The sequence below is a fragment of the Scyliorhinus canicula genome, chromosome 12 (genome assembly GCF_902713615.1).
Source record: "Scyliorhinus canicula chromosome 12, sScyCan1.1, whole genome shotgun sequence".
In the NCBI taxonomy this organism is placed as follows: Eukaryota; Metazoa; Chordata; class Chondrichthyes; order Carcharhiniformes; family Scyliorhinidae; genus Scyliorhinus; species Scyliorhinus canicula.
In genome coordinates, this window is record NC_052157.1 from 115,283,174 (window position 1) to 115,309,553 (window position 26,380).

The following is a 26,380-nucleotide window of genomic DNA, read 5'->3' on the forward strand; positions in this document are numbered from 1 at the left end:
AGCTACGTGCCGTGATTTCAAACAAACTTGAATGAATGCCATGGGCAGGATTCTCCATTGGCTGATGCCAAAATTGTGAAACGCAATTGGTGGAAAATAGGTTCCAACCCCAAAATCGTGGCGGCACCGATTTGACGCCAAATCACAATTCTCCATCACCTCGACAGTGGCTTCAATGCAATCCGGAATGCACATATACGCTGACAGTATATGGCCTTTTCAGGCCTTCCCAAGACCCCTTTTGGCTCCCCTTTCATGGCCCCACCTTCACTACCCCAATCTTCCGGAGGCCCTTTCATACCCGCCCTGCACCCCCCCCCCCCCCCCCCCCCCCCCCACCATTCATACCCCCTTCCACCCTCCTTTAATGGGCATGGCTCCTTGGGCCCTGACCCATGACAGTGGCACCCAGGCATTGGCATGCTGGCAGTGTTGCTGCCAGTTTTGCAGTGTTACCTGGGCACCTTGGGAGTGCCAAGGTGCCCACCTGGCAATGCCAAGGTGGCCACGTTCAATTGGGAGGGCCAAAGGATGACGGGAGCCCAACATATCCCGGGCCAGCACTCCTATGCGGATTTTAAACTTACTTAGGCATGCGAGGCTTGGTCCCACCCACTGTGGGTGGGATCCTGATTGGAACACCTCACTTAGGTAGATTTCGCAAGGTGTACCGGCTATCAGGATGCCCGCGGGAGACCTCTCCCGACATCTATTGCCCACACTGTGCTCTCTTTTGGGCCTAACGCGACCAGTAGATGACGCCCAGTGTGTTCAGTTAGTAACATGATGTAACTAATGGGAGGAGCCAAGGGTTGAAGCACTCCGGTGTTCAGGGTCGGGTTTAAGTTGGGATCTGGAAGTTAATCTATGACGGCAGTTTCTGAAGACTTCAGAAACTGCCGTCATGGATTAAAGACTTCAGCTAGAGAGTTAGGACAGCATGATGGCACAGTGGCTAGCACTGCTGCGTTCAATTCCAGCCTTTGGTGACGGTCTGTGTGGAGATTGTACTTTCTCCCTTTATGTGCTTTGGTTTCCTCTGGGTGCTCCGGTTCCATCCCGCAGTCCAAAGATGTGCACGTTAGGTGGATTGGCCATGCTATATTGGCCCTTATTGTCCAAAGGTTAAATGAGGTTACGGGATTAGGGCGGGGAATTAGGCCTAGTTCTTTCAGCGGGTCAGTGCAGACCTGATGGGCCGAATGGCCTCCTTCTGCACTGTAGATTCTATTCTATTCTTTGATCCTGCATTGTTCTAACAGGACCAGGTCTCTTTCTTTAAAGCAGTCTCAAAAGGTTTCTCTTATTCAAAGTGGGATTTCAAGACACCTCTGAACAGCGAGTATTCCTGAGTGCTAACTGTATTTAAAAGTGGATTGGAATCAGAGATGTGGTTTTGTTGTTTGAGTGGAAGTAAAGATAGCAGTTAAGGGTTATTGTGCCACTGCACTGATTAGTACTGTTTAAGGAGTAATTGTAGGCTATTTTCTTGTGTGACATTAAAAGATATTTTAATACTTAGTGATAAAGTTTGTTTTAATATACCATATCCCTATTTTGCAGGAAATCACTCCTGGAGTGGGATACCCTTTCCTCTCACAGTCTTACAAAATTAAAATGAAATGTTGGGGTTTCTGTCCAGTATCTGAGCCACTGTTGGAGTCTCGTCCTGGATGGTAACAATGCAGTACATATTGACTTTCAAAAGGTGTGTGATAAAGTGTCACATAAGAGGTTTGCTAGCAAAGTTGAAGTCCATGGAATAAGTGACGAGCAACTAACTGACTCCCAAAACTCTGTCCACCATTTTCAAGGTTCAAGTTCGGACTGGGATGGAATAGTCCCCATTTGTCTAGATTAGTGCAGTACCACAATGCTTAGAAGCTTCCAAGACAAAGCAGCCTTCTTGATTGGCATTCCGTTCACAACCTTCCTGGAACTCATTTGTTGGCTCTTAGTGCAAGCTATAATGACCATTGGCACACTGTCCACTGCTTTTTGTGGACAGGACATAATTAGGCAATTTTCCACATTGCCATCGGACCTATCAATGATGTAATTGTACTGGAACTCCTTGTCTAGGGGCGCGATTAGGTCTTAAGCGCAAGATCCACAGCATCTACCATCTCGAAGGACAAAGCCAAAAGATGCATGGGAAAATTATCGTCTGCAAGATCCTCTCCTCGCCACACACCATCCTGACTTGGACTATATTTCCAATCCTTCTCTATTGCTGGGTCAGAAACATGGAACTCCATTTCTAATAGCACTGTGGGTGTACCTATACCAGTTCAAGAAAGTTGTTCACTACCACCTTCTCGAGGTTAATTCGGAATGGGTAGCAAATGTTGCCATTGCCAGTGAGATACGCAATTTAAAAAAAGTTTTCTTTAACCTTTAATATTTCCCGCCTCTGCCCTTTCCATGACTTTAATTGCCCACTAAATGCTCATCAAATATAGGCCTGAATTAATTCCTTCCCAGCTGACTTATTGCTGTCCTGTGGAAATTACAAGCTGTCCAAAATTATGTTTTTTCATCAAGTTTAAACTTGTTCTCATTTATAGATCTGTCCATGGCCACACCCTGCTGGATCTCTGCAACCTCATTCGATCCTAATTGAGTCTTCTGTTCTTCTCGTTCTGTCTTCCTCTACATCCAGTATTCCTGGCGGTGGCCTGCGGCGGCCGATGGGCGGACCCAGCCTGCCAGAAAGTGCCCCCCTGGAGTCCCCCTCACCACCCCCGGACCACCCACCACCAGTCCCTGATGAAGCCCCACTGCCAGCGGAATGGCTCTCCCCCAGACTGTGGAGTCCGCAGCCTCCATGCCAGGTTCACAAACGTTGAGAGGACATGTGTCCCAATCCATCGGGAAGTCGGCCCATCGGGGGCAGAGCATCAAGGGTGGGCCTCAAGTGACGTCCGGCTGTCCCAACACCGTGCGGTGTACCTGAGGGGCGGAGCATCCGAAAAACAGCGCCGCCCCCAATTTCAGCATTAAAAACGGATTCTCCGGCCGATCGGCAAACGCGATTTCGGAGTGGGCAATTGGAGAATTCTGTCCCTTGTCTTTATCATCTCCCCAAAATGGTTTTCATTCCTTTCTGGCTTATCTTTTCCTCTGAAGTGTTGGAGCCATTTTATTGGGCTGGATTCTTCCACCCAGCAAGATCGCCATGGGCAGGAGGCAGACAATGGAGAAGTCTATCGACTTCTGGTGGGACTCTCCAGTCGCGGGCGTGTGTGGCCGGAGAATCCGCCCATTATGTTAAAAGTGCTTTAGAAGTTCATGCTGTAGCTGTTGTATTAGAATTGCCTGAAAGTGCCCTGTGCCATTTTGTGCTATCAATCCAGTCGGATGAAGGAGCAGGATACAAGAAAAGTATCTCTAATTATAAAATTGAAAGAAATGGTTGGGTTTGTGACGAATGAATTACTCCAGCTTCAGGCACAGGGTTTATGATATAATCTGAGCCACTTCCACCCATCCAGTGCCCTTGATATTGCTGGTGTGCGCAGTATTATATTCAATAGAGTTGCATTGTTTTGGTCAGCAGGGTAAGAAGTTGGTACTAGATTATTTACATAGCACCCACTTAAATTGTATAAATGAAACACTGAACATAAAATTTTTGAGATTTATGTGAAATCGATATTTATTGATAAAATAAGGTTTTAGATTATCACACTATTGTTTAACACAGTTATTACTGAGGTATTCAAGTGACACGTACGACAAGGGATGTCAAGCAATTGTATTCAATAATATATTCAAGTTGGAGAATATTCTCATTAGAGCCATAGCCAGAGGTTTCTCTGATATTTTCCACATTATTCTGGAGATTTTGTGGAGGCAATCAAGTGAAGAATATCATTGGATAGACAAAGTGGAAAATGTGCAGGCTTGTGTTTACTTGTAAAAATAAATAATTATATGGAGAATAATTGCTCAATTCTCAGTCCAAATTTCATTTTAATTCAGATATATTGTCTCGATTTTTTTGCATTGTTTTTGTCTCCATTGCGGTTTCGCAATCTGTGATCATTTTTCCTCTTGCTTATCATTTCCCTTATTTCGACGAGAATGCGGGGGAAGGAAGGAATCAACAATTAAATTGCATCTATTTGCTTTCTCTATGATGCACGATCAATTGCACAAGGACGAGAGTTGGATACAACTGAGCCTTTATTGCTCTAAGATGTGTAGTCTCCCACAGCACCTGGCGAAATGGCTGCTGCATGGAGGACACACATTATTTATACTCCGCCTACTGGGCGGAGCCAGCAGGCACGGACTACCGGCGAACCTGTAGTACAGGTCCTACCATACATCACCTAATAAAGGTGCAACAGTGGTTTACCACATTCACCCCCTGTTAAAATTCAGTTCGTCAGGGGGTGGGGGGGGGGGGGTGGACAATTATATACAGCAATGAATTTATATTTACAATATTTGAGAGCAAAAAAAAATGTCTTTTGAAGTCCAGTGGTGGCGGCGATGTCGATGCTGGCCTGATGTTCGGTGACTCCGGGAGCGTGCCGAAATCTTCTTCATCCTCAGGCGTGGGGAGGGGAAGGACGGATGATCCTGGTGGGGCTGATGCTGTGAGCGTCGGGGGAGGGGAGGGTGCCGCCGGGCCAGAGGGGTGTGTATGTGTGGAACCTGCTGGTGCCACGTCCCTGAGGGAGACAGTATCCTGGCGGCCGTCGGGGTACGCCACGTAGGCATACTGGGGGTTTGCATGGAGCAATTGCACCCTCTCCACCAACGGAGTCGGACGTGCCTACGGAGCAGGTCTGGTCCTGGAGCTGCGAGCCAAGTCGGGAGCGACACCCCGGATGTGGACCTCCTGGGGAAGGCAAAGAGATGTTCATGGGGTGTGTTGTTAGTGGTGGTGCACAGTAGTGACCGAATAGAGTGTAGTGCATCAGGGAGGACCCCCTGCCAGCGAGAGGCTGGGAGGTTCCTGGATTATAGGGCGAGATGGACAGCCCTCCATACCGTCCCGTTCTCCCTCTCTACCTGTCGATTTCCCCGGGGGTTATAGCTTGTCGTCCTGCTGGAGGCGACACCCCTGCTGAGCAGGAACTGACGCAGCTCATCACTCATAAATGAGGATCCCCTATCACTGTGGATGTAGGTGGCGAAACCGAACAGACGAAGATTGTGTTGAGGGCTTTGATGACGGTGGCAGACGTCATGTCGGGGCATGGGATGGCGAAGGGGAATCTGAAGTATTCATCGACCACACTGAGAAAATAGGTGTTACGGTCGGTGGAGGGGAGGGGCACTTTGAAATCCACACTGAGGCGTTCAAAGTGGCGGGAGGCCTTCACCAGGCGCGCCCGGTCCGGCCAGTAGAAGTGCGCACAGACCTGGCAGTCCCTGGTGATTATCTGTACTTCCTCGACGGAGTATGGGAAGGTAGCGGGCCTTGATAAAATGGTACAACCGTGTGACTCCCGGGTGACAAATGCTGTCATGCAGGGCCCGGAGTCAGTCTACTTGTGCGCTGGCACATGTACCTCGGGATAGGGCGTCTGGGGGCTCGTTGAGCTTGCCGGGTTGATTCAAAATCTCGTAATTATAGGTGGAGAACTCGATCCTCAACCTCTGGTGCGGCCGCATTTGGAGTATTGTGTGCAGTTCTGGTCGCTGCATTATAGGAAGGATGTGGAAGCATTGGAAAGGGTACAGAGGAGATTTACAAGGATGTTGCCTGGTATGGAGGGAAGATCTTATGAGGAAAGGCTGAAGGACTTGAGGCTGTTTTCATTAGAGAGAAGAAGGTTAAGAGGTGACTTAATTGAGGCATACAAGATGATGAGAGGATTAGATAGGGTGGATATTGAGAGCCTTTTTCCTCGGATGGTGATGTCCAGTACGAGGGGACATAGCTTTAAATTGAGGGGAGATAGATATAGGACAGATGTCAGAGGTAGATTCTTTACTAAGAGAGTAGTAAGGGCGTGGAATGCCCTGCCTGCAACAGTAGTGGACTCGCCAACACTAAACGCATTCAACTGGTCAGTGGATAGGCATATGGACGATAAGGGAATAGTGTAGAGGGACTTTAGAGGGGTTTCACAGGACGGCGCAACATCGAGGGCCGAAGAGCCTGTACTGCGCTATAATGTTCTAAGTTCTAAGGCTACCGACAGTTGGTCAGTGAGGAGAGTGAATCTTCTGCCGGCTAGGTAATGCCTCCAATGCCGTACAGCTTCAACAATAGCTTGGGCTTCTTTTTCAATGGATGAGTGCCGAATTTCTGAGGCATGAAGGGTTCGGGAGAAGAATGCCACGGGTCTGCCTGCCTGATTGAGGGTGGCGGCTAGGGCGACGTCTGATGCGTCGCTCTCTACTTGAAAGGGCAGTGTCTCGTCTACTGCGTGCATCCCAGGCCTTGGCGATATCGGCTCTGATATGGGCGAAGGCCTGTTGTGCCTCGGTCGGCAGAGGAAAGTGTGTGGACTGTATGAGTGGGCGGGCCTTGTCTGCATAGTTTGGGGTCCACTGGGCGTAGTATGAGAAGAACCCCAGGCAGCGTATGAGGGCCTTGGGGCAGTGGGGAAGGGGAGCTCCATGAGGGGGCGCATGCGGTCGGGGTCGGGCCCCAGAACTCCGTTGTGGACCACATAGCCGAGGATGGATAAGCGGGTCGTGCTAAACACGTACTTCTCCTTGTTGTAGGTGAGTTTTAGGAGAGTGGCGGTGTGAACAAATTTGGCAAGGTTGGCATCGTGGTCCTGCTGGTAATGGCCACAGATGGTGACGTTGTCTAGGTACGGGAAAGTGGCCCGCAAACCGTACCAGTCGACCATTCAGTCCATCTCCCTTTGGAAGACGGAGACCCCGTTAGTGACACCGAAAGGAACCCGGAGGAAGTGATAGAGGCGACCGTCCGTCTCAAAGGCAGTCTATGGACGGTCCAATTTACAAATGGGGAGCTGCCGGTAGGCAGATTTGAGGTCTACCGTTGAGAAGACCCGGTACTGTGCAATCTGATTGACGTTATCAGATATGAGTGGAAGGGAGTACGCGTCGAGCTGCGTGTATTGATAGATGGTCTGGCTGTGCTCCACGACCATTCTGTTTTTCTCCAAACTCCAACAGTTTGCCTACCACTGACGTCAAGCTCACAGGTCTATAATTCCCAGGATTTCCCCTGCTACCTTTCTTAAACAAAGGGACAACATTAGCAATTCTCCAGTCCTCCGGGACCTCACCCATGCTCAAGGATGCTGTAAAGATATCTGTTAAGGCCCCAGCTATTTCGACGCTCGCTTCCCTCAGTAACCTGGGATAGATCCCATCCGGTCCTGGGCACTTGTCCACCTTAATGTCTTTTAGAATATCCAAAATTTCCCCCTTCCGTATGACAACTTGACCTAGAGTATTTAAACATCCAACCCTAGCCTCAACATCCGTCTTGTCCCTCTCCTTTGTGAATACCGATGCAAAGTACTCATTAAGAATCTCACCCATTTCCTCTGAGTCCACGCATAAATTCACTCTTTTGTCTTTGAGTGGGCCAATCCTTTCTGTAGTTACCCTCTTGCTCCTTACATAAGAATGAAAGGCTTTGAGATTTTCCTTAACCCTGTTAGCCAAAGATATTTCATAACCCCTTTTATCCCTCTTTATTGTGCGTTTGAGATTCGTCCTACTTTCCCGATATTCCTCCAAAGCTTCATCAGTTTTGAGTTGCCTCGATCTTATGAATGCTTCCTTTTTCATCTTAGCTAGTCTCACAATTTCACCTACCTGATATCATTCAAAACCCCCCAGTAAGGACTGTTAGAAAATGCAAACCACTGTTTGCGACCCTAAAGGTCGATCCGCCTTCCCTCTTCGCAAATCTAACCGAGGATTGCAAACCTGTTGCCACCAGGAGCAGACAGTACAGCACCCAGGACAGGACCTTCATCAGGTCCGAGGTCCAGCGGCTGCTTCGGGAAAGCATCATCGAGACCAGCAACAGCCCCTGGAGAGCCCAAGTTGTAGTAGTTAAAACTGGGGAGAAAAACAGAATGGTCGTGGAGCACAGCCAGACCATCTATCAATACACGCAGCTCGACGCGTACTCCCTTCCACGCATATCTGATATCGTCAATCAGATTGCACAGTACCGGGTCTTCTCAACGGTCGACCTCAAATCTGCCTACCAGCAGCTCCCCATTTGTAAACTGGACCGTCCATACACTGCCTTTGAGATGACGGTCGCCTCTATCACTTCCTCCGGGTTCCTTTCGGTGTCACTAACGGGGTCTCCGTCTTCCAAAGGGAGATGGACTGAATGGTCGACTGGTACGGTTTGCGGGCCACTTTCCCATACCTAGACAACGTCACCATCTGTGGCCATTACCAGCAGGACCACGATGCCAACCTTGCCAAATTTGTTCACACCGCCACTCTCCTAAAACTCACCTCCAACAAGGAGAAGTACGTGTTTAGCAGACCAGCTGGCGAGTGTATTCGCAGACATCTTCAACACCTCTCTCCTCCGCTCCGTGATCCCCACCTCCTCCAAGAAGACCACCATAATACCAATACCAAAGAAGTCAAAGTAGCCTGTCTCAACAACTCCCGACCGCTAGCCCCGACGTCTGGTATCATGAAATGCTTCGAGCGGCTAGGTATGAGACAGATCAAGGCCAGCCTCCCAAACGGTCTCGATCCATTGCAGTTCGCCTATCATCGCAACCAGTTCACAGCAGATGTTATCTCCCTGACTCTACAATCAACGTATGTTCCCCAACCGGAAACCATGGCTCAACCGCGAGATTGACTCCCTACTGAAGGACAGATCTGAGGCGTTCAAGGCAGACGACCCTGTCCTATACAAGAAATCCAGGTACGACCTCCGCAAAGCCATCCGAGATGCCAAGAGAGAATATCAAACTAAGCTAGAGTCACAGACAGACTCTCGGCGGTTGTGGCAAGGACTAAGCAACATAACGGGCTACAAAGCGAAGCCGAGCAGTATCTCTGGCAGCAGTGCACCCCTCCCCGATGAACTTAACGCATTCTATGCTCGGTTTGAGCAGGTAACCAACAACCCGCTATCGAGTGCCCCAGCAACCCATAATTCACCCATACCCACCATCACAGTTTCCGAAGTCAGATCGGCCTTCCTGAAAGTGAACCCACGGAAGGCGATGGGCCCGGACGGGATCCCTGGTCGTGCACTTAGAACCTGCGCGGACCAGCTGGCAGAGGTTTTCACAGACATCTTTAACCTATCCCTACTCCACTCCGAGGTCCCCACCTGCTTCAAGAAAACCACCATCATACCGGTACCAAAGAAGAACCAGGCAACGTGCCTCAATGACTACCGCCCGGTGGCCCTGACGTCAGTTGTAATGAAGTGCTTTGAGAGGCTGATCATGAAGCGCATCACCGCCATACTCCCGGAACGCCTTGACCCACTTCAATTCGCATACCGTCGCAACCGGTCCACATCAGACGCCATTTCCCTGGCCCTACACTCATCCCTAGAGCATCTCGAAAACAAGGACTCCTACATCAGACTCTTATTTATTGACTACAGCTCCGCCTTCAACACCATAATCCCAGCCAAGCTCATATCAAAGCTCCAAAACCTAGGACTTGGCTCTCCACTCTGCAACTGGATCCTTGACTTTCTGACCAACAGACCACAGTCAGTAAGAATGAACACCAACACCTCCTCCACAATAGTCCTCAACACCGGTGCCCCGCAAGGCTGCGTACTTAGCCCCCTACTCTACTCCCTGTACACACACGACTGCATGGCAAAACTTGGTTCCAACTCCATCTACAAGTTTGCTGACGATACGACCATAGTGGGCCGGATCTCGAACAACGACGAGTCTGAATACAGGAGGGAGATAGAGAACTTAGTGGAGTGGTGCAACAACAACAATCTCTCCCTTAATGCCAGCAAAACTAAAGAGCTGGTCATCGACTTCAGGAAGCATAGTACTGTACACACCCCTGTCAGCATCAACGGAGCCGAGGTAGAGATGGTGAGCAGTTTCAAATTCCTAGGGGTGCACATCACCAAAAATCTATCCTGGTCCACTCATGTCGACGCTATCACCAAGAAAGCATAACAGCGCCTTTACTTCCTCAGGAAACTAAGGAAATTTGGCATGTCCACATTAACCCTTACCAACTTTTACAGATGCACTATAGAGAGCATCCTCTCGGGCTGCATCACAGCCTGGTATGGCAACTGCTCGGCCCAGGACCGCAAGGAACTTCAGAGAGTCGTGAATACCGCCCAGTCCATCACACAAACCTGCCTCCCATCCATTGATTCCATCTACACCTCCCGCTGCCGGGGGAAAGCAGGCAGCATAATCAAGGATCCCTCCCACCCGGCTTACTCACTTTTCCAACTTCTTCCATCGGGCAGGAGATTCAGAAGTCTGAGAACACGGACGAACAGACTCAAAAACAGCTTCTTCCCCACTGTCACCAGACTCCTAAATGACCCTTTTATGGACTGTCCTCATTAACACTACACCCTGTCTGCTTCATCCGATGCCAATGCTTATGTAGTTACATTGTATATCTTGTGTTGTCCTATTATGTATTCTCATGTATTTTCTTGAATTCTGTTCAATTCCCTTTTCTTCCCATGTACTGAATGATCTGTTGAGCTGCTTGCAGAAAAATACTTTTCACTGTACCTCGGTACACGTGACAATAAACAAATCCAATCCAATCCAATCCAATCCAACACTCGAACACCTCGACAACTAAGACACCTACGTGAGACTGCTGTTCATAGATTACAGCTCCGCCTTCAACACCATTATCCCGACAAGACTTATAACCAAACACTGCAATCTTGGACTTGACCCCTCCCTGTGCAGCTGGATCCTGACACAAACACAGGGACCAACACCACCACCCCCCCAACCGAGCCGGTTTCAGGATAAAATGTCAACACCATGCCCACCTGAATGAAGAGATGATAAGAAGAAGGAAAGAAAATCCCCAGAGCGGGGACACCCAATCTATCTCAAAGCAACCACCATTGCAGAAAGTATAACCAGAGCAACCTCCCACCTCAAATGCCGACTACCACAGAAGTCCAGGATGGGAACATAAAAATGGACCCAAATAGAAGAAGGTAAAACTTCGCCTCAAGAAGGAGACAGAAGGAATCCAATCCCCTCCAGGAAACACATTCTCCCCCAGGCCAAAGAAGGATGAAATTGTGGATTCTTAATTCAAAGAATGTACAAATCCAAAAGAAAAGCCTGAAATGGATTAGTTCTAACTGGGGAGGGCTACCCTCAATTTCAGTGAAGGATGAATTAACCCAACCAACCACAACCACCCAGCCTTCACCCTGCCCAGCTCCACTCGTCGCTTTCATAATTGACAGGAGACGACAAAAGTCACTCCGTTCCTCCAACCACAATTGTAAGACACAATTACCTGAAGGATTAAAACTAGGCACAAATCTTACTTGCTATAATTCACTCAAAATGGTCTTACTCGCACAGGTCATCATGCTCACATTTTGTACTCCCCTTTCGGGAATAAAAAACAACCATGAAAAAAGTCAACAACATAATCAACAAGGAGTCACAATCAGCATTCTCAAACCACAGGACAGGTTCCTTGTCACACGAGAAAGCAAAGTATAAGGCGGGATCAACTAGCACTCTCCAGGGTGTCCCAAGGATTCGTTCGCTCAAAGAACAAGACACTATTACTTCCATCATGCCGTCTCACTGATGCGCAGGTGGTCCACCGACGCACACAGCCTAGGCGCGGCCAGGAGGAATGACTCCACCCGCTTTGCCATTTCCAACCCCTCATGACGCACATAGAGAACAGGACGAAATAAGACCAGTGATCGGTGGGCCCTACCGACCCCTGACCCCGTAAACAGGATACGCTGTGCTCCAACATGATGTACCCAGCCTCCAGATCAAGATTATGAAAGCATGACAGCCAATTCTCAAACTCAATCGGGAATAAATCTCCTATCTCTGGCCAAGAGCTGGGCTCAGGGGGCTATTCCGCTCGTCCCTCATCTCTCGAACCCGTTAGGATACCTGACAAATCGTGTAATATGATTTTGACAAAATTAAGGCAAGAACTCTCGTGCGCCTCCAACATTTTGCTAAAGGTGTCCCATAATCCCTCAAAGTGAGCTTTGATGACCTTCCCCCCCCCCCCCCCCCCCCCTGCCGCAAGAACGCCACGGACGAGATGCAATGGAGACGTCCATTGACCTCGGGCAGGATTCTCCGGTCGCCGGGCAGACGCGGCCGGAGAATTCCGCCCAAAGTGTTGACACGAACTCAGAATTTGTGGACTTTTAAGACAGCAAAACTGGCGCTGCACCTGTACCGATTCTGCGACTGTTAATGGGCTACCACCTGTGCCAAATGGGTCACAATCTATTCTAATGAGAAACACTGCTGGATTCACCGGTTTCGCTATTGACACTCAGGATGCTGACAAGCTGCAGCCGCATAGACACACTTCACTTCCCACACCATCCCAGCCACTTCCCACACCATCCCAGCCAATAAGATGGTAGGATGGAGAGCGGCACCAAGATTCGCAGACGCAGACCCCAGAGCTTGAGTCGAAGGATGACAATGATTTTGAGTTGTATGTACAACACCTTCCACCATCTCAGACTCTTACCTTGGTTGGGCACTTTAGTGAAGAGGCTCCTGAGACAGTCTGGTGCGCACCACACAGCTGTTCCGGTACAGGAGGAGGCAGGAACACCCGAGGGGGTGGTCATGGAGGGCAGGCCGATCCCAGGGACTAGCCTCCGTCCAGACGGGTTTTGGGCTTCTGGAACGGACTGTTCCATAAATCGTGGAGATGTAATTGCAGAGCCAGAGACTGCATTAGGGGATGTCGGCGAGTATCCAGCACCTGCAGGTGCTGTTGGAGGAGTCCAATTGCGTACAGGAGCAGGAGGTGATGGCAACAATGTATGCCGCACAGCCCAACACTGTATGGGTGGCATCTGCGGAGGAGATATTGGGGGCAATGGTTTAGGTCCCCCTCAACCTTCTCTGCTTCAAGGAAAACAACCCAGCCTATCCAGTCTCCCTTGAAAGCTGAAACTCTCCAACCCAGGAAACATCCTGGTTGCACCCTTTCTAGTGCAATTACATTTCTCCTATAGTGCGGCAATCAGAACTCCACACAGTCCTCCAGCTGTGGCCTAAGCAGCATTTTATACAGCTCCATAATAACATCCTGCTCTTATATTCTATGCCTCAGCTATTGAAATAAAATATCCCATATGCCTTCTTAACCACCTATCTACCTGTCCTTTTGTCTTCAGGACCTATGGACGTGCATGCACCCAAGGTCCCACTTGTCTTTTGTACTTCCTGCCATCCTACCTTTCGTTGTGTATTCCCTTGCCTTGTTTGTCCTCCCAAAATGCAATGCCTCACACTTCTCGGGATTAAATTTCATTTACCATTGTTCTGCCCATCTAATCAGCCCACTTGTATCGTCCCGTAATTGAAGGCTTTCCTGCTCCCTATTTACCACACCACCAATTTTTGTGTTAACTGTGAAATTACTGATCATACCTTCCACAGTTCTCATCTAGATGATTAATGTACACTATAAACCGCTAGGCACCCAGCACCGATCCCTGTGGAATGCCACTGGACACAGGCTTCCAGTCATAAAACATCCTTCAACAGTGATCCTCTGTCTCATGCCACGAAGCCAATGTTGGATCCAATTTGCCAAATTGCCCTGGATCCAATGGGTTCTTACCTACTTGTACAGAACTTAAAAGGTTGGCAATTTGCAAAGTAGAGAAGTCACCCAGGCCAACTAAGATGCATACTATCTTGCTGAGAAAAGTAATTGTAAAGTGTCAAGGCTCTATCTACAATCTTTCAATCATCATTTGATGTGATGGTGATACCAGAGGAGTGAGAATTTAAAATGTTCACAAAGGGAGGACAGATAAGCCTGGCAATTACAGGCTAGTCATCTGAATGTCAGTAGTAGTGAAACTTTAAAGACAATAATTTGATACAAAATGAATTGATGTGAGTATTACGATCTCAGACCTCAACAGTTGCGAGGACACTGGACCAAAACCCCAATATTTCAGTTTATTTTGTAATGCTGTGCGGAGAATAATTTGCTCCAGGAGTATCTGGTATTTTAAAGCAAATCTTTATGATTAACATCATACTAAACTCTTTAAATCACACCCGAAAACAGCTTACAATTACCCCTTGAACAATACTACTCAATTCCCAATTAAACAACAAGAAAGGAAAAACATACGGCTCTTAATGCATCCTACAACCCAATGGCACAGAGTAATACTCTGGCTGAATGTCTTCAAAAAGCTGTTTCAGGTCTTGTTTCAGCTTCTTCCTTGTCATCAGACAAGTCTGCGCAGCTTTAAATACTATTAATATATTTTAACTATCCTACTGTGAGAGAAAAATATTTTTCCTGTGGTATACAGGGTAGCCAGATCTGAAGTCAAGTCAAAATCTTTCTCAAAATGTCCCTATGCCTTAGCTCCAACCAGCAATGACAATTTTTTTCAATTCCCCAGACTGAAAACACAGTCACTCTCCAGAGATTGCCCCTAGTAAAACAATTTCACCTCTGGCTTCTAAAAGTTTTCTGGTCTTGCAAAACAAAATTATTTTAGAAACATGACTACTGTAGTCAAGCACACTGTAACCCAGGTTTTTAACCCTTAAATTGTCAAATGTAAATTATCCAATATATCTAAAATCCTGCATTTGTCACACAAGCTAGTATGTATTTGTTAAATGTAAATCATCTTTGATTAACATTTTGAGTTCTTTGATGAAGTTGTATTTTGTATCAATGCTTTCAGCAGGTGTTTCACAAAGCACCACACAATAGTCTTGAAAGCAGAATTAAAGGTCATGGGATAAAAAGGGTCCTTGACAGCCTGGATATAAAATTGGCAATGGTACAGAGGCAGAGAGGAGAAGTGAAATGGTTATTCAGTCTAAAGGGAAGTATATAGTGACCACTGATCTTTTTTAATGCATGACCTGACACTTCATTTCAAAGTTCACAGATGGCACAAAACTTGTAAATCTCGTAAACAATGAAGAAAGCAGTAATGACACAGAAGAACATAAATGGGTGAAATAGGCAGTCAAATAGCAGATGAAATTTAACACCAAGAGGCACAATTGTTATTAACTAGGAATGTGTCAGAGCATCAAATACAAGAGCTTAGCTTGATGGACAGTCGGACCATGGTGGCACAGTGGTTAGTAGTGCAGCCTCACAGTCCCAGGGACTCGGGTTTGATTCTGGCTTCGGGTGTCTGCCTGTGTGGAGTTTATTTAAATGTGAATTGAAAGTTGATTTTGGAAAGATGCTATATAATGAACACTAAATAACCATTATTTAGTTACAAGGAACAACAACCCTGCAGGAGAGGTTTCAAGGTCTGTGTATTGAGTCAGCTTCCACATGGGATCCTTCCCTGTGGCTCAACTCAGTACAGAGAGCAACAGACGCATCAGCAATCTGGATAAGATGGTTTATTTATTAATCCAAGCTTGGTTACGTGTACACGGAGATTAGATCTACGAAAAATCAGTTATACAATTTCCAAAAATCAATTGCCCATCCCAGTTGGACGCAATCCAATCCCTGAAGCTATCATGTTTAAACTATCCATTAAAATTGTGATCAACTCATAGAATAGAACAGTACAACACAGAACAGGCCCTTCGGCCCTCGATGTTGTGCCGAACAATGATCACCCTACTTAAACCCACGTAACCTGTATACCCATAACCCAACAATCCCCCCATTAACCTTACACTACGGGCAATTTAGCATGGCCAATCCACCGAACCCGCACATCTTTGGACTGTGGGAGGAAACCGGAGCACCCGGAGGAAACCCACGCACACACGGGAGGACGTGCAGACTCCACACAGACAGTGACCCAGCCGGGAATCGAACCTGGGACCCTGGAGTTGTGAAGCATTGATGCTAACCACCATGCTACCGTGAGGCCCCAAATGTTCATGATTGAACATCATCCTGTTGTGTTTACCAAAAGGCCTGATGTCAGTCTTAGCATCCTAAGTGTTTTTTTCCCCCATCTCAGCATCCCGTGCACCCATTGTTCATGAGGAACAGGATGGCAGAACTTGCATCGTCTTTACTCCATGGATTGTTTCAGAAAGCCAGGACATCAAAAGTGACTTCCTTTTCGCTTCCAGAGGATATCGGGGGCCACTGATTAAAAACATGTGTTTACTAGTAATTTGCTGATGACACATTTTGCGTGTTTTAAAAACACGGTCAAGTTAGCTAGCCAAAGTCCCATCATGCATTGTGGCCACTGCTTGTAGCCAGAGTTTGATTACTTATTACTGCTATGTCTTAAAATACATGTTTAATGGTTAACAATGATTACTCAGTACACTTCCTGTAATTAATCTCAATCCTTAATACGCTAATTTATGTAAAACTACTCTAGTGGCATCCTAGCTAATCAGTTTTAAGAGGTCTCACTGCTGGACCCGCCATTCAAACCCCAGCCCCCAAGGAAAGTTGGTCCCAAACCAACAGACTTTATAAAAGGCTGCCACACAGTGATGACATACAGTAAGCACCATTAAAAAAAACAGACAGATGTTTGGCTTTTGGAAAAAATGGTCCGAGCACTCGTGTAGATGCAGAGCCAGAGGACGACGTGTCAGTGATATTCCAGCATCTGCAAGGGAAGCTGGAGGAGTCCATTCACCTATTCACCTTCATGTGCAGGAAATGTTGCCGACAATGCGTGGTATCCAGGCCAACACTGAAAAGTGTGATGGCTGTGGTGGAAGGCCTTTGGCAAGATGTCAGAGCCACATGTCAGGACAGCCAAGGTTTCGGCACGATGTGCTTTCCATGGCTGAGGCACAGACAGGATGGCCCAGGCACAGGTGGACATGTTCCGGGTGCAGATTGAACATTGCCGCGCTGCCACAGAGCTTGGCCCAATCAAAAATGGTAATGGCTTAGGGCATCAAAAGCATTGGTCCGAAGTAGAGGGCCTTACCAGACAGAGCATGAACTGTCTGAGACAGAGCTGACACTGAGCCAAGGGCATTGAGATCATTGTGAAGACAAGGGCGGGCCTCCAGGACTGGCAATGGCAGGTGACGGACACCTCTGGAACTCACTACAGCCTCTTTGCTGCACAATGGTGTAACCCAAAGCCAGTGAGCACCCCGAGGAAACAGGAAGTGATTAGGCCAACTCCAGCACCTCCCGCAGGGGAAGTACTGGAGCACTTCAGCCCTTCCGAATCTCCCATCCCCCCTTATCTGACACTGGCACACTTAGTGGGCAGTGGGCTAAATAGACTGACATGTCGCCCTCTGAGACACCAGGTCCAGGCCTTCGAGGACACCCCACAGGGCAAAGGGTGTGACAAGCAACAAGCTACTTCCACTTCTGATGTACTGTCACAGCTGTGTGGTGCGCACCAGACTGTCTCAGGAGCCTCTTCACTAAAGTGCCCAACCAAGGTAAGAGTCTGAGATGGTGGAAGGTGTTGTACATATAACTGAAAATCATTGTCATCCTTCGACTCAAGCTCTGGGGTCTGCGTCTGCGAATCTTGGTGCCGCTCTCCATCATAGAACATAGAACAGTACAGCACAGAACAGGCCCTTCGGCCCTCAATGTTGTGCCGAGCCATGATCACCCTACACAAACCCACGTATCCACCCTATACCCGTAACCCAACAACCCCCCCCTTAACCTTACTTTTATTAGGACACTACGGGCAATTTAGCATGGCCAATCCACCTAACCCGCACATCTTTGGACTGTGGGAGGAAACCGGAGCACCCGGAGGAAACCCACGCACACAGGGGGAGGACGTGCAGACTCCACACAGACAGTGACCCAGCCGGGAATCGAACCTGGGACCCTGGAGCTGTGAAGCATTTATGCTAACCACCATGCTACCCTGCTGCCCATCCTACCATCTTATTGGCTGGGATGGTGTGGGAAGTGGCTGGGATGGTGTGGGAAGTGAAGTGTGTCTATGCGGCTGCAGCTTGTCAGCATCCTGAGTGTCAATAGCGAAACCGGTGAATCCAGCAGTGTTTCTCATTAGAATAGATTGTGACCCATTTGGCACAGGTGGTAGCCCATTAACAGTCGCAGAATCGGTACAGGTGCAGCGCCAGTTTTGCTGTCTTAAAAGTCCACAAATTCTGAGTTGGCGTCAACGCTTTGACGTCTCGATTGCATCTCGTCCGTGGCGTTCTTGCGGCGGGGGGGGGGGGGGGGGGGGGGGGGGGGGGGGGGGGGGCAAGTCATCAAAGCTCACTTTGAGGGATTATGGGACACCTTTAGCAAAATGTTGGAGGCGCACGAGAGTTCTTGCCTTAATTTTGTCAAAATCATATTACACGATTTGTCAGGTATCCTAACGGGTTTGAGAGATGAGGGACGAGCGGAATAGCCCCCTGATCCCAGCTCTTGGCCAGAGATGGGAGATTTATTCCCGATTGAGTTTGAGAATTGGCTGTCATGCTTTCATAATCTTGATCTGGAGGCTGGGTACATCATGTTGGAGCACAGCGTATCCTGTTTACGGGGTCAGGGGTCGGTAGGGCCCACCGATCACTGGTCTTATTTCGTCCTGTTCTCTATGTGCGTCATGAGGGGTTGGAGATGGCAAAGCGGGTGGAGTCATTCCTCCTGGCCGCGCCTAGGCTGTGTGCATCGGTGGACCGCCTGCGCATCAGTGAGACGGCATGATGGAAGTAATAGTGTCTTGTTCTTTGAGCGAACGAATCCTTGGGACACCCTGGAGAGTGCTAGTTGATCCCGCCTTATAATTTGCTTTCTCGTGTGACAAGGAACCTGTCCTGTGGTTTGAGAATGCTGATTGTGACTCCTTGTTGATTATGTTGTTGACTTTTTTCATGGTTGTTTTTTATTCCCGAAAGGGGAGTACAAAATGTGAGCATGATGACCTGTGCGAGTAAGACCATTTTGAGTGAATTATAGCAAGTAAGATTTGTGCCTAGTTTTAATCCTTCAGGTAATTGTGTCTTACAATTGTGGTTGGAGGAACGGAGTGACTTTTGTCGTCTCCTGTCAATTCTGAACAGCAGTCTCACGTAGGTGTCTTAGTTGTCGAGGTGTTCGAGTGTTGATTGTAGAGTCAGGGAGATAACATCTGCTGTGGACTGGTTGCGATGATAGGCGAACTGCAATGGATCGAGACCGTTTGGGAGGCTGGCCTTGATCTGTCTCATACCTAGCCGCTCGAAGCATTTCATGATACCAGACGTCGGGGCTAGCGGTCGGGAGTTGTTGAGACAGGCTACTTTGACTTCTTTGGTATTGGTATTATGGTGGTCTTCTTGGAGGAGGTGGGGATCACGGAGCGGAGGAGAGTGGTGTTGAAGATGTCTGCGAATACACTCGCCAGCTGGTCTTCACAGGCTCGGACTGCTCGCCTCGGACTCCGTCGCGGCCTATTGCTTTCCGTGGGTTCACTTTCAAGAAGGCAGCTCTTACCTCTGAGGCTGTAATAGTGGGTATGGGCGTGTCCAGGAATGTTGGGGCGGGTGGCACTGATCTACTGGCTGACTGTTCAAAGCGGGCATAGAACTTCTTCAGTTCATCAGTGAGGGATGCTCCAGCCCAGATATTCCTCCTGGCCTTGTTTTGTCGCCTGTGATCTCGTGTAAGCCTTGCCATAGTCAGTTACAAGTTATTTGCATATAGCCACTCAAAATTATACATTTGTTCTAATGTAATCAATATCCTATTCCAGAGAATATATCTGATTAGTTCATTAATATGTCAATATACTTCACCAATTAATTTGTCTACACTTATCAAATTACAATATCCAAATCCTAACAAGGCATGTCAGCAAACACAAGTCTGTGGTCCTTGATTGTCTGTTATTCTTTGCAGTGACTTATTGTGGTCAATCAAAACATGTCTGTAGTCCTTGACTATTATCTGGAGCAGAGACTCAACAATGGCGTCCCTGTGGTCTATTCAAATCCTCTTCTGTCTGTTGTTTTTATTGCTTTCATGGCTGTAGAGCTTTGGAAATCTCACTGTAAAACTCTGCTGTACTCAATGATTTTAACCTCTTCAGACACCATCATAGAACATAACAGCATAACTCATGGTATAGTCCAGAAGGTCATTCTTCCCATTGTGTCTGTGCCAGCTCTTTTAAACATCTATTTTTAAAAATTGAGTTGTAATAGCCAGAGAGAAGATTACCACCCTTACTTCTCAACCGGACAGAAGGCACAGAATGACGAGCGAAGCCTTATGAAACCGCACGGACAGAAATGTCTCCTAGCTTTATGGAGAAATTGGCTTTTTTGACTGTGGCCAAAATCCTATTAAACATGTTACATATATATTCCAGTCCATGTTTTGCTGTTGGTGACTTCATCACATTGTGACTACATTTGTAAATTAAAGATATTGCACCTCAGTATGTTTACCCTCATGCAGCTACAAGTCCTTTTTATATGATCACTGTCCCCAACTTAGATTTATAGTTATATTTCTCAATATTAAATGTATATTTCAGTCATTTCATACAAGAATCTGAAATTTATTTTAAAAAACGGATTCATATAAAAATTGAGCATTGTAAGCATTCATAATTTTATAACTCAATGTCAGTAACTCAATTCAAAACTCAATGTCAATATTCCAAATGGTTGGGTAGACTAATAAATTAAGAATGTACAAATTTGTAATACTAAAGCAGAAACATCAGCTCTTGATTTACAACCTAACCTACTTCCACCTGTGGGCTGATTTTGCATGTCTGAACTATTCTTCTTTACCAACAGCATCTGTTTTAATTCACTGCCAGGATTCAAAATAGCAGTCATAGCTCCATAGTCTCAGAAGGATAAGGCCTCAAGACTTAATAACTAGCCATGATACTCCCATTAACGATTTCCCACACTAGCCCATTTAAATGAAATCCAGAAGCAAAGGACATATTCTAATTCAATATGACAAGTAGCTCAAGAGACAGATTTATGATGTTCCTCGTCAGTTCCAAATCACAGCCAGGTCCAGTACAAAAATACTAGTTCAGGAAATCATGCAGCAAGTAAAATTCTGAGGAACTAAGATGGGGAAAAATTGTTACTATAGCTTTTATTTGAAATTCATTCACAGGTTATTCAGATAATGTAGCAATTTGGAAGTGTTTTAAAATCGTTTGGCTCCAATTATAGATTTGCGTCCAAATATGTCAATCTCACATTTAATTAGTTCAGTGGGACACCTTACTGTAGGATACAGTAGAACATATTTTTTGCCAAATGCCAATGCTGTGTGACCAATTAGGAATCTTTACTAAAGACTGCAGCTGTAGTTAATCATTTTTGTCCACATGACTAGAGTTTTACTCTGTTGCGATGCTTGACCAGACCCCGGGACGTGGCGGGGGGGTCATCCGGTGAGAGACCAATAACGTTAGAGATGAAAGGTTAAGATTAAAGACACCTTTTGGAATAAAGCCACAAGCTTCCACCAGTTTTGGTAAAACAATAATAACTTATAAAATGCAAGTTCAGAAAGATAAAACAATTTACAAATCTGTCTTACACTCTTAACATTCAGGAAAAGTACTGCATCAAACCAACCAACACTATCCTAATGGGGTACTTTGACCCAACAACGCTTTTACTTAAAGTCTGCTCCCTGCAGCCCTTTCTCTAAATTTTTTTACTCAACTTAACTGGGACCTCATCTGTCCCCATCTCGGAGGCACTTGTAAACTAACAACTCCCCAAAACTGACTGCCTCAAGAGGAGCTGTTCACTGACCCTTAAACTTATCTGGTGACCTATCAAAACACTCCCAGGAGTCCTACTCTTGTTGCTAGGCAGGGTCCCTAGCAATGTAACAAACATTGGGCCATCCTGAATATTAAATGTTCCAAGTGCCACATCTTAGCACCCAGGGACACAAAGGCTAATGGATTTAACGACAGCTCACAGAGACACTGATGGCCAATTTGGAACTCTGGCAATCAGAAAATCTTGTTGGAGACATTTTTTATAAATCAGATTACAGGGCTTTGTTACAAAATTAATATCTGCTCCAAAAGTAGCCAAGAGTAAGGATTCTGGTGTAATTGTGGCACACTGTATCAACTATTTGCCTAATGAACTGAGAGAAAAACACATATTCACTGATTATAAAATGCACACATCAATGGTATTTCCATCGAATTTAAATCCTGGATGCCAAAGGTTTTCACTTAATTAGGGTACTGGAAAGGCACTGCTATATTCCAGTAACCCAGGATTGATGGATCAGGTTTTACAAGATGTTCGGAAGTTGGAAACCTATTTCCATTAAATTCTTGAAAATTATTTGGTATGCAAAACAATTAAAACAGAAATACTGAAAATCCTCAAAAATAAACAATTCAGTCATCACAGGCATTATTTTCACTAAAAAAAACACGTGCAGCATTAGGTCCCTGATACGAGTGCGAATTGTAGACAAACATTATGGCTCACATTTTGCTGCAACACGGCATTTGTCATTATTTAGACTTGCCCTTGCAAATTTAAATGTTGTGCAATAGTACAAAGTTCGAGCTGATAACTGGTGAGGAAAACGACAGCTAAATGTATCTCCTTGAACAGTCTGAAGGATTGAGATTAACAGCTCAAAAATGGAGATGTGTAACTGGAGTGGGCGAATTCAATATCAAATCAGGTCCGGAAAGATTTACTGAGAGAAAAAAGACAAAAGGATCTTTAAAAAAACTTAAAATATTTCCCACAGGAGGTGCTGGGAAAATCCTGGTCTGCTGAGTTTGTCCACCCCTGTTGTTATTTCATATTACCGCTGTATTTTGTTTCTATTAAAATATTTTCCAAATCATCAACAAAGATTCCTGAAAGGATGGGGCTCCACAATTGTAATGGCGAATTTTTAATTCCGAGCGGCTAATTAGCAATAATTAATACTTATCAAGTTGTTAAAGGGGTACTTAGACTAAAATTTACAAAATGTTATCTTCTCGGAGGTAACTTCATGTCCTTCGATAAACTCCAGTGGCAGAGCAGACAGACCACAAGATGCCGTATCCGCGAAGCTGTGTAGCGGGGCATCTGTAACAGCAGCATTTGGATGTCACTTTCAATCAATCCCCTGAAGTTTCTACACCATTTATGCTTAAATAGCACAAACGCCATTAACTCGCCCATATTCTAGCAATTTCCAACAAGAGAGAAACAAGAAAAATCCCGATTTGTTCGCCATTTAGAAGTGTGTCCTGAACGTCGCTGCATTCCCACCGCACGCCTGCACAAATAATTTAAACGACGAAATAATTTCGGTCATGGGCAATGTTCAATGGAACGGATTTAGTTAACTGCAAACGGCTAACGCTGTTGCAATTGTTCTGATATTTTAAAATCAATGCACAGCACCTTTCGGTGCCAGCAACACCAATATCTGTCCACTGAATTGACGGGCAATTTGTTGAAACCTATGCAAACATGACGTTATCTAATTATATTAAAGATAAATTCTTTATTGCGTTGACTTGAAACACAAATAATGTTTCCAATTCGGTAACTTAAAAGAACGCACTGTTTCATTGTAACGTCTGCCCAAAAGGTATAATACTAGGGGAACACCAAGACAAGATTGTTTTTTTAAAGCGAACTGCAATTTGCATATTCTTGGTGCACGAGTAACATTTGCCAGGTTGCCCATGAACAGTTGTTTCGTTCTCTTGTGCAGTTTCTATCAGGTTGCCTGCAACGCCCCGCCTGGCGTGGGAATGAACTGTCTGTTTCCCGGTGTCATTTACATAATCCTCATACATCCACCTCGCACACACTTTCTACCACCAGCCACCCGGCAGCAAAACTCAATTTGGGAGGTCCTCAGCCAACGCGAGACAGGCGGATAATCCAATATCAAGGGTCACATTTTCGAAGGGCCGATTTCCCAATCTCCATAAGAACACAATTCACTGCATCCCAAGAAAAGCCAATGCTCGCTCCGGCGACTGTGAATTTAAACATAAACCCAGGTCGGATTTCGATCGGAGCCCAGGTTTCGCGGGCACTTTTGACAGAAAAGACACATTTTTGGTCTGGAGTAAAAGGGTGGGGGAACTTTTCCAAAGCCGCGCTGAGCAAAATAATATGCCCCAATAAAACGATGAAGTTCTCTTTTTACATTTCAGACTGATCCAAAAGCCCATTCAAGTGAAATAATTATGACGGCTTGCACAAAAAGTGCAAAGGGGAGACATGCAAGTAATGTGCAAGGAGGATTGGAATCGGGCGGTGCGAAATGATAGGAAAGTAGGAAGGAAGGGGAGACACGAGACAGACACATTAGGGAAAATGAAAAATGTTGCTGTCAGTGCAGCGAGGATGTGCCATCCATATGAATGCGAGTCCGAACATGTCAGAGAGTTAAAGCAAAACAAACAACATCCAATCGTCTAAAAGGCGACGAATTTCCGTCACCCAAAAGGAATAATGTGACCATTAATCACCCGACAATCAACAACTGCATTACAGTCAAAAGGACGGGCTATTCTCGACACTTGAAAACAATATCTCTGCTTCATAAAGTGAACATGCCCCCCCCCCCCCCGCCCAAAAAAATCGAAGTGTATCGTGTTCATTTTAGTGTGATTGAGATGACAGGAAAGCAGGAAGAAGGGAATGGGGAAAGATGAGTAAAGCTGAGATGTCGATGTCATGCCATCGCTAAACGTAAAACTACTCAGAACAAAGCAAATAGGCAGTCAGCATGTATTATTTAATGAACCTTTGAAATACAAAAAAAACAACGTGTCTAAAAGTGATGATAAATCCTGTCGGATTCTGACAAACTGGCATGATGGAGAGACAAGCAAACCGTGTACTCGAGGCCCGGAGAGATCACTACAGAAAACGGAAAACGCACCGAAATCGGTGCTCACACGGAGCGCCATAAAAAATAATAATAAACCCATTCTTAAAAAATCTCCCAAGGCGCTGTCCAATTTACAAGCCAGAGGTTTGGGAGCAAGGAGGGAAAGGGCGCAGCCACCTGCCATCGCCAGCTGCGACGATCTCATAAATGCCAAGAGGGGGAAAGATAAATTTTGATTGGGGGGGGGGGGGGGGGGAGAGAAAAAAATCCGACCAATTGTCCGATAAAATAAAAGCATTGAGAAAAAAGAATGCACTTCTCTTGACTTACCGTTTGCGATCGCAAAGAGGACGAGCGCTATGGACCCGCAGCAGCTTGCAATGCACATGTTGACTTTATTTAAAAACATCTCTTCTGTGATAACTGTCCACCATGGAGAGCGGTTACATTTTCCTCTCTGGTTTGGAAAGGCACGCGTGTCGGAAGTTGGCGATCGTTTCCACTTTGAAACAAAAAGGAAAAAGTTGTCGCCGGCGTCACCCCGCTGCGGGTTTTGACTGATCCCGGAGATGGGAGCGCTTTCCCCGGGCGGCGCCAGGCGGGTTCATCCCACAGCAACGGCCACGCGGCGAACCTACCGAGTTGGCGGCCAGGGGGCGGTGGCTGTGTGCAAACAGGCGGCGCGAGAGCCAAGAGCTCCGCGCACGCGGATCGCAGGGTCACAGCAGCCCGAGCCCAACGGCTGCTTCAGCGGCGTTCCGAAGCAACAGCGCGCGAGTCTTCCTCAACCACAACAACAGCGGCGCCTCATCTCTTCTCTCCCCCCCCCCCCCCCCCTTTCCTCGAGTTCTGTCCCTTGCACGGGGGGGGGGGGGGGGGTGACTGCAAGATCCAGGGGGCGGAAACACGGGGCAAGAGCACCTTCCGAGTCGCGCGACTGTCGCTGACCCGGGTCCCCTGCGGGGTAGCGCGAGACACCCGCTCGCGCACAAGTCCCCACGGGGCGACCGGCAGCCCGGCTCCAGCGCACTCAAAACCCCCGCCGTCAGCCAGCCGGAGCTTTTCTTTCCTCTTCTCCCTCCTCTCTCTCACCCCACCACCCAACCCAACTTCTTTTTTTTTATCTCTCTCAAATACGAGGGACTGCGCGTCCTCAATCCATGAGACTCGAGGTGGGAACTTTGTTTCAAAAAAATTCTGCCCCTCTCTCAAAAAGACTCAGAATCTCCCGAGCCGGTCAGTGGCGAGGGACCGCTGCGGCCGGCGTGTGGTATTCGGTAAATGTAGCTGGAGCTCCCACGTTATTGACAGCGCTCCAGATCCGTTTGAAGTTCCCAGCTCTTCACTCCGCTGCATGTCCCGCTGTCACAGGCAGCAGCCGCCGCAGCCGCGAACAAGAAACACATGAATGAAACCGTGTCACATGGGGCTGCAGCGGCGCCCTTGC

The 26,380-nt window shown here is 46.9% G+C and overlaps 1 protein-coding gene across 1 annotated transcript in view; it reads right to left on the bottom strand.

The window, feature by feature from the left end:
* Window positions 1-25,748, bottom strand: part of tmem132e (transmembrane protein 132E) — a 780,602-nt gene extending 754,854 nt beyond the window's left edge. The window contains exon 1 of the mRNA XM_038813827.1: window positions 25,264-25,748. Within this exon, the coding sequence (XP_038669755.1) occupies window positions 25,264-25,342 (79 nt within the window). The 5' untranslated portion in view covers window positions 25,343-25,748. The remainder of the gene's footprint in view (window positions 1-25,263) is intronic.
* Window positions 25,749-26,380: the final 632 nt, after the last annotated feature.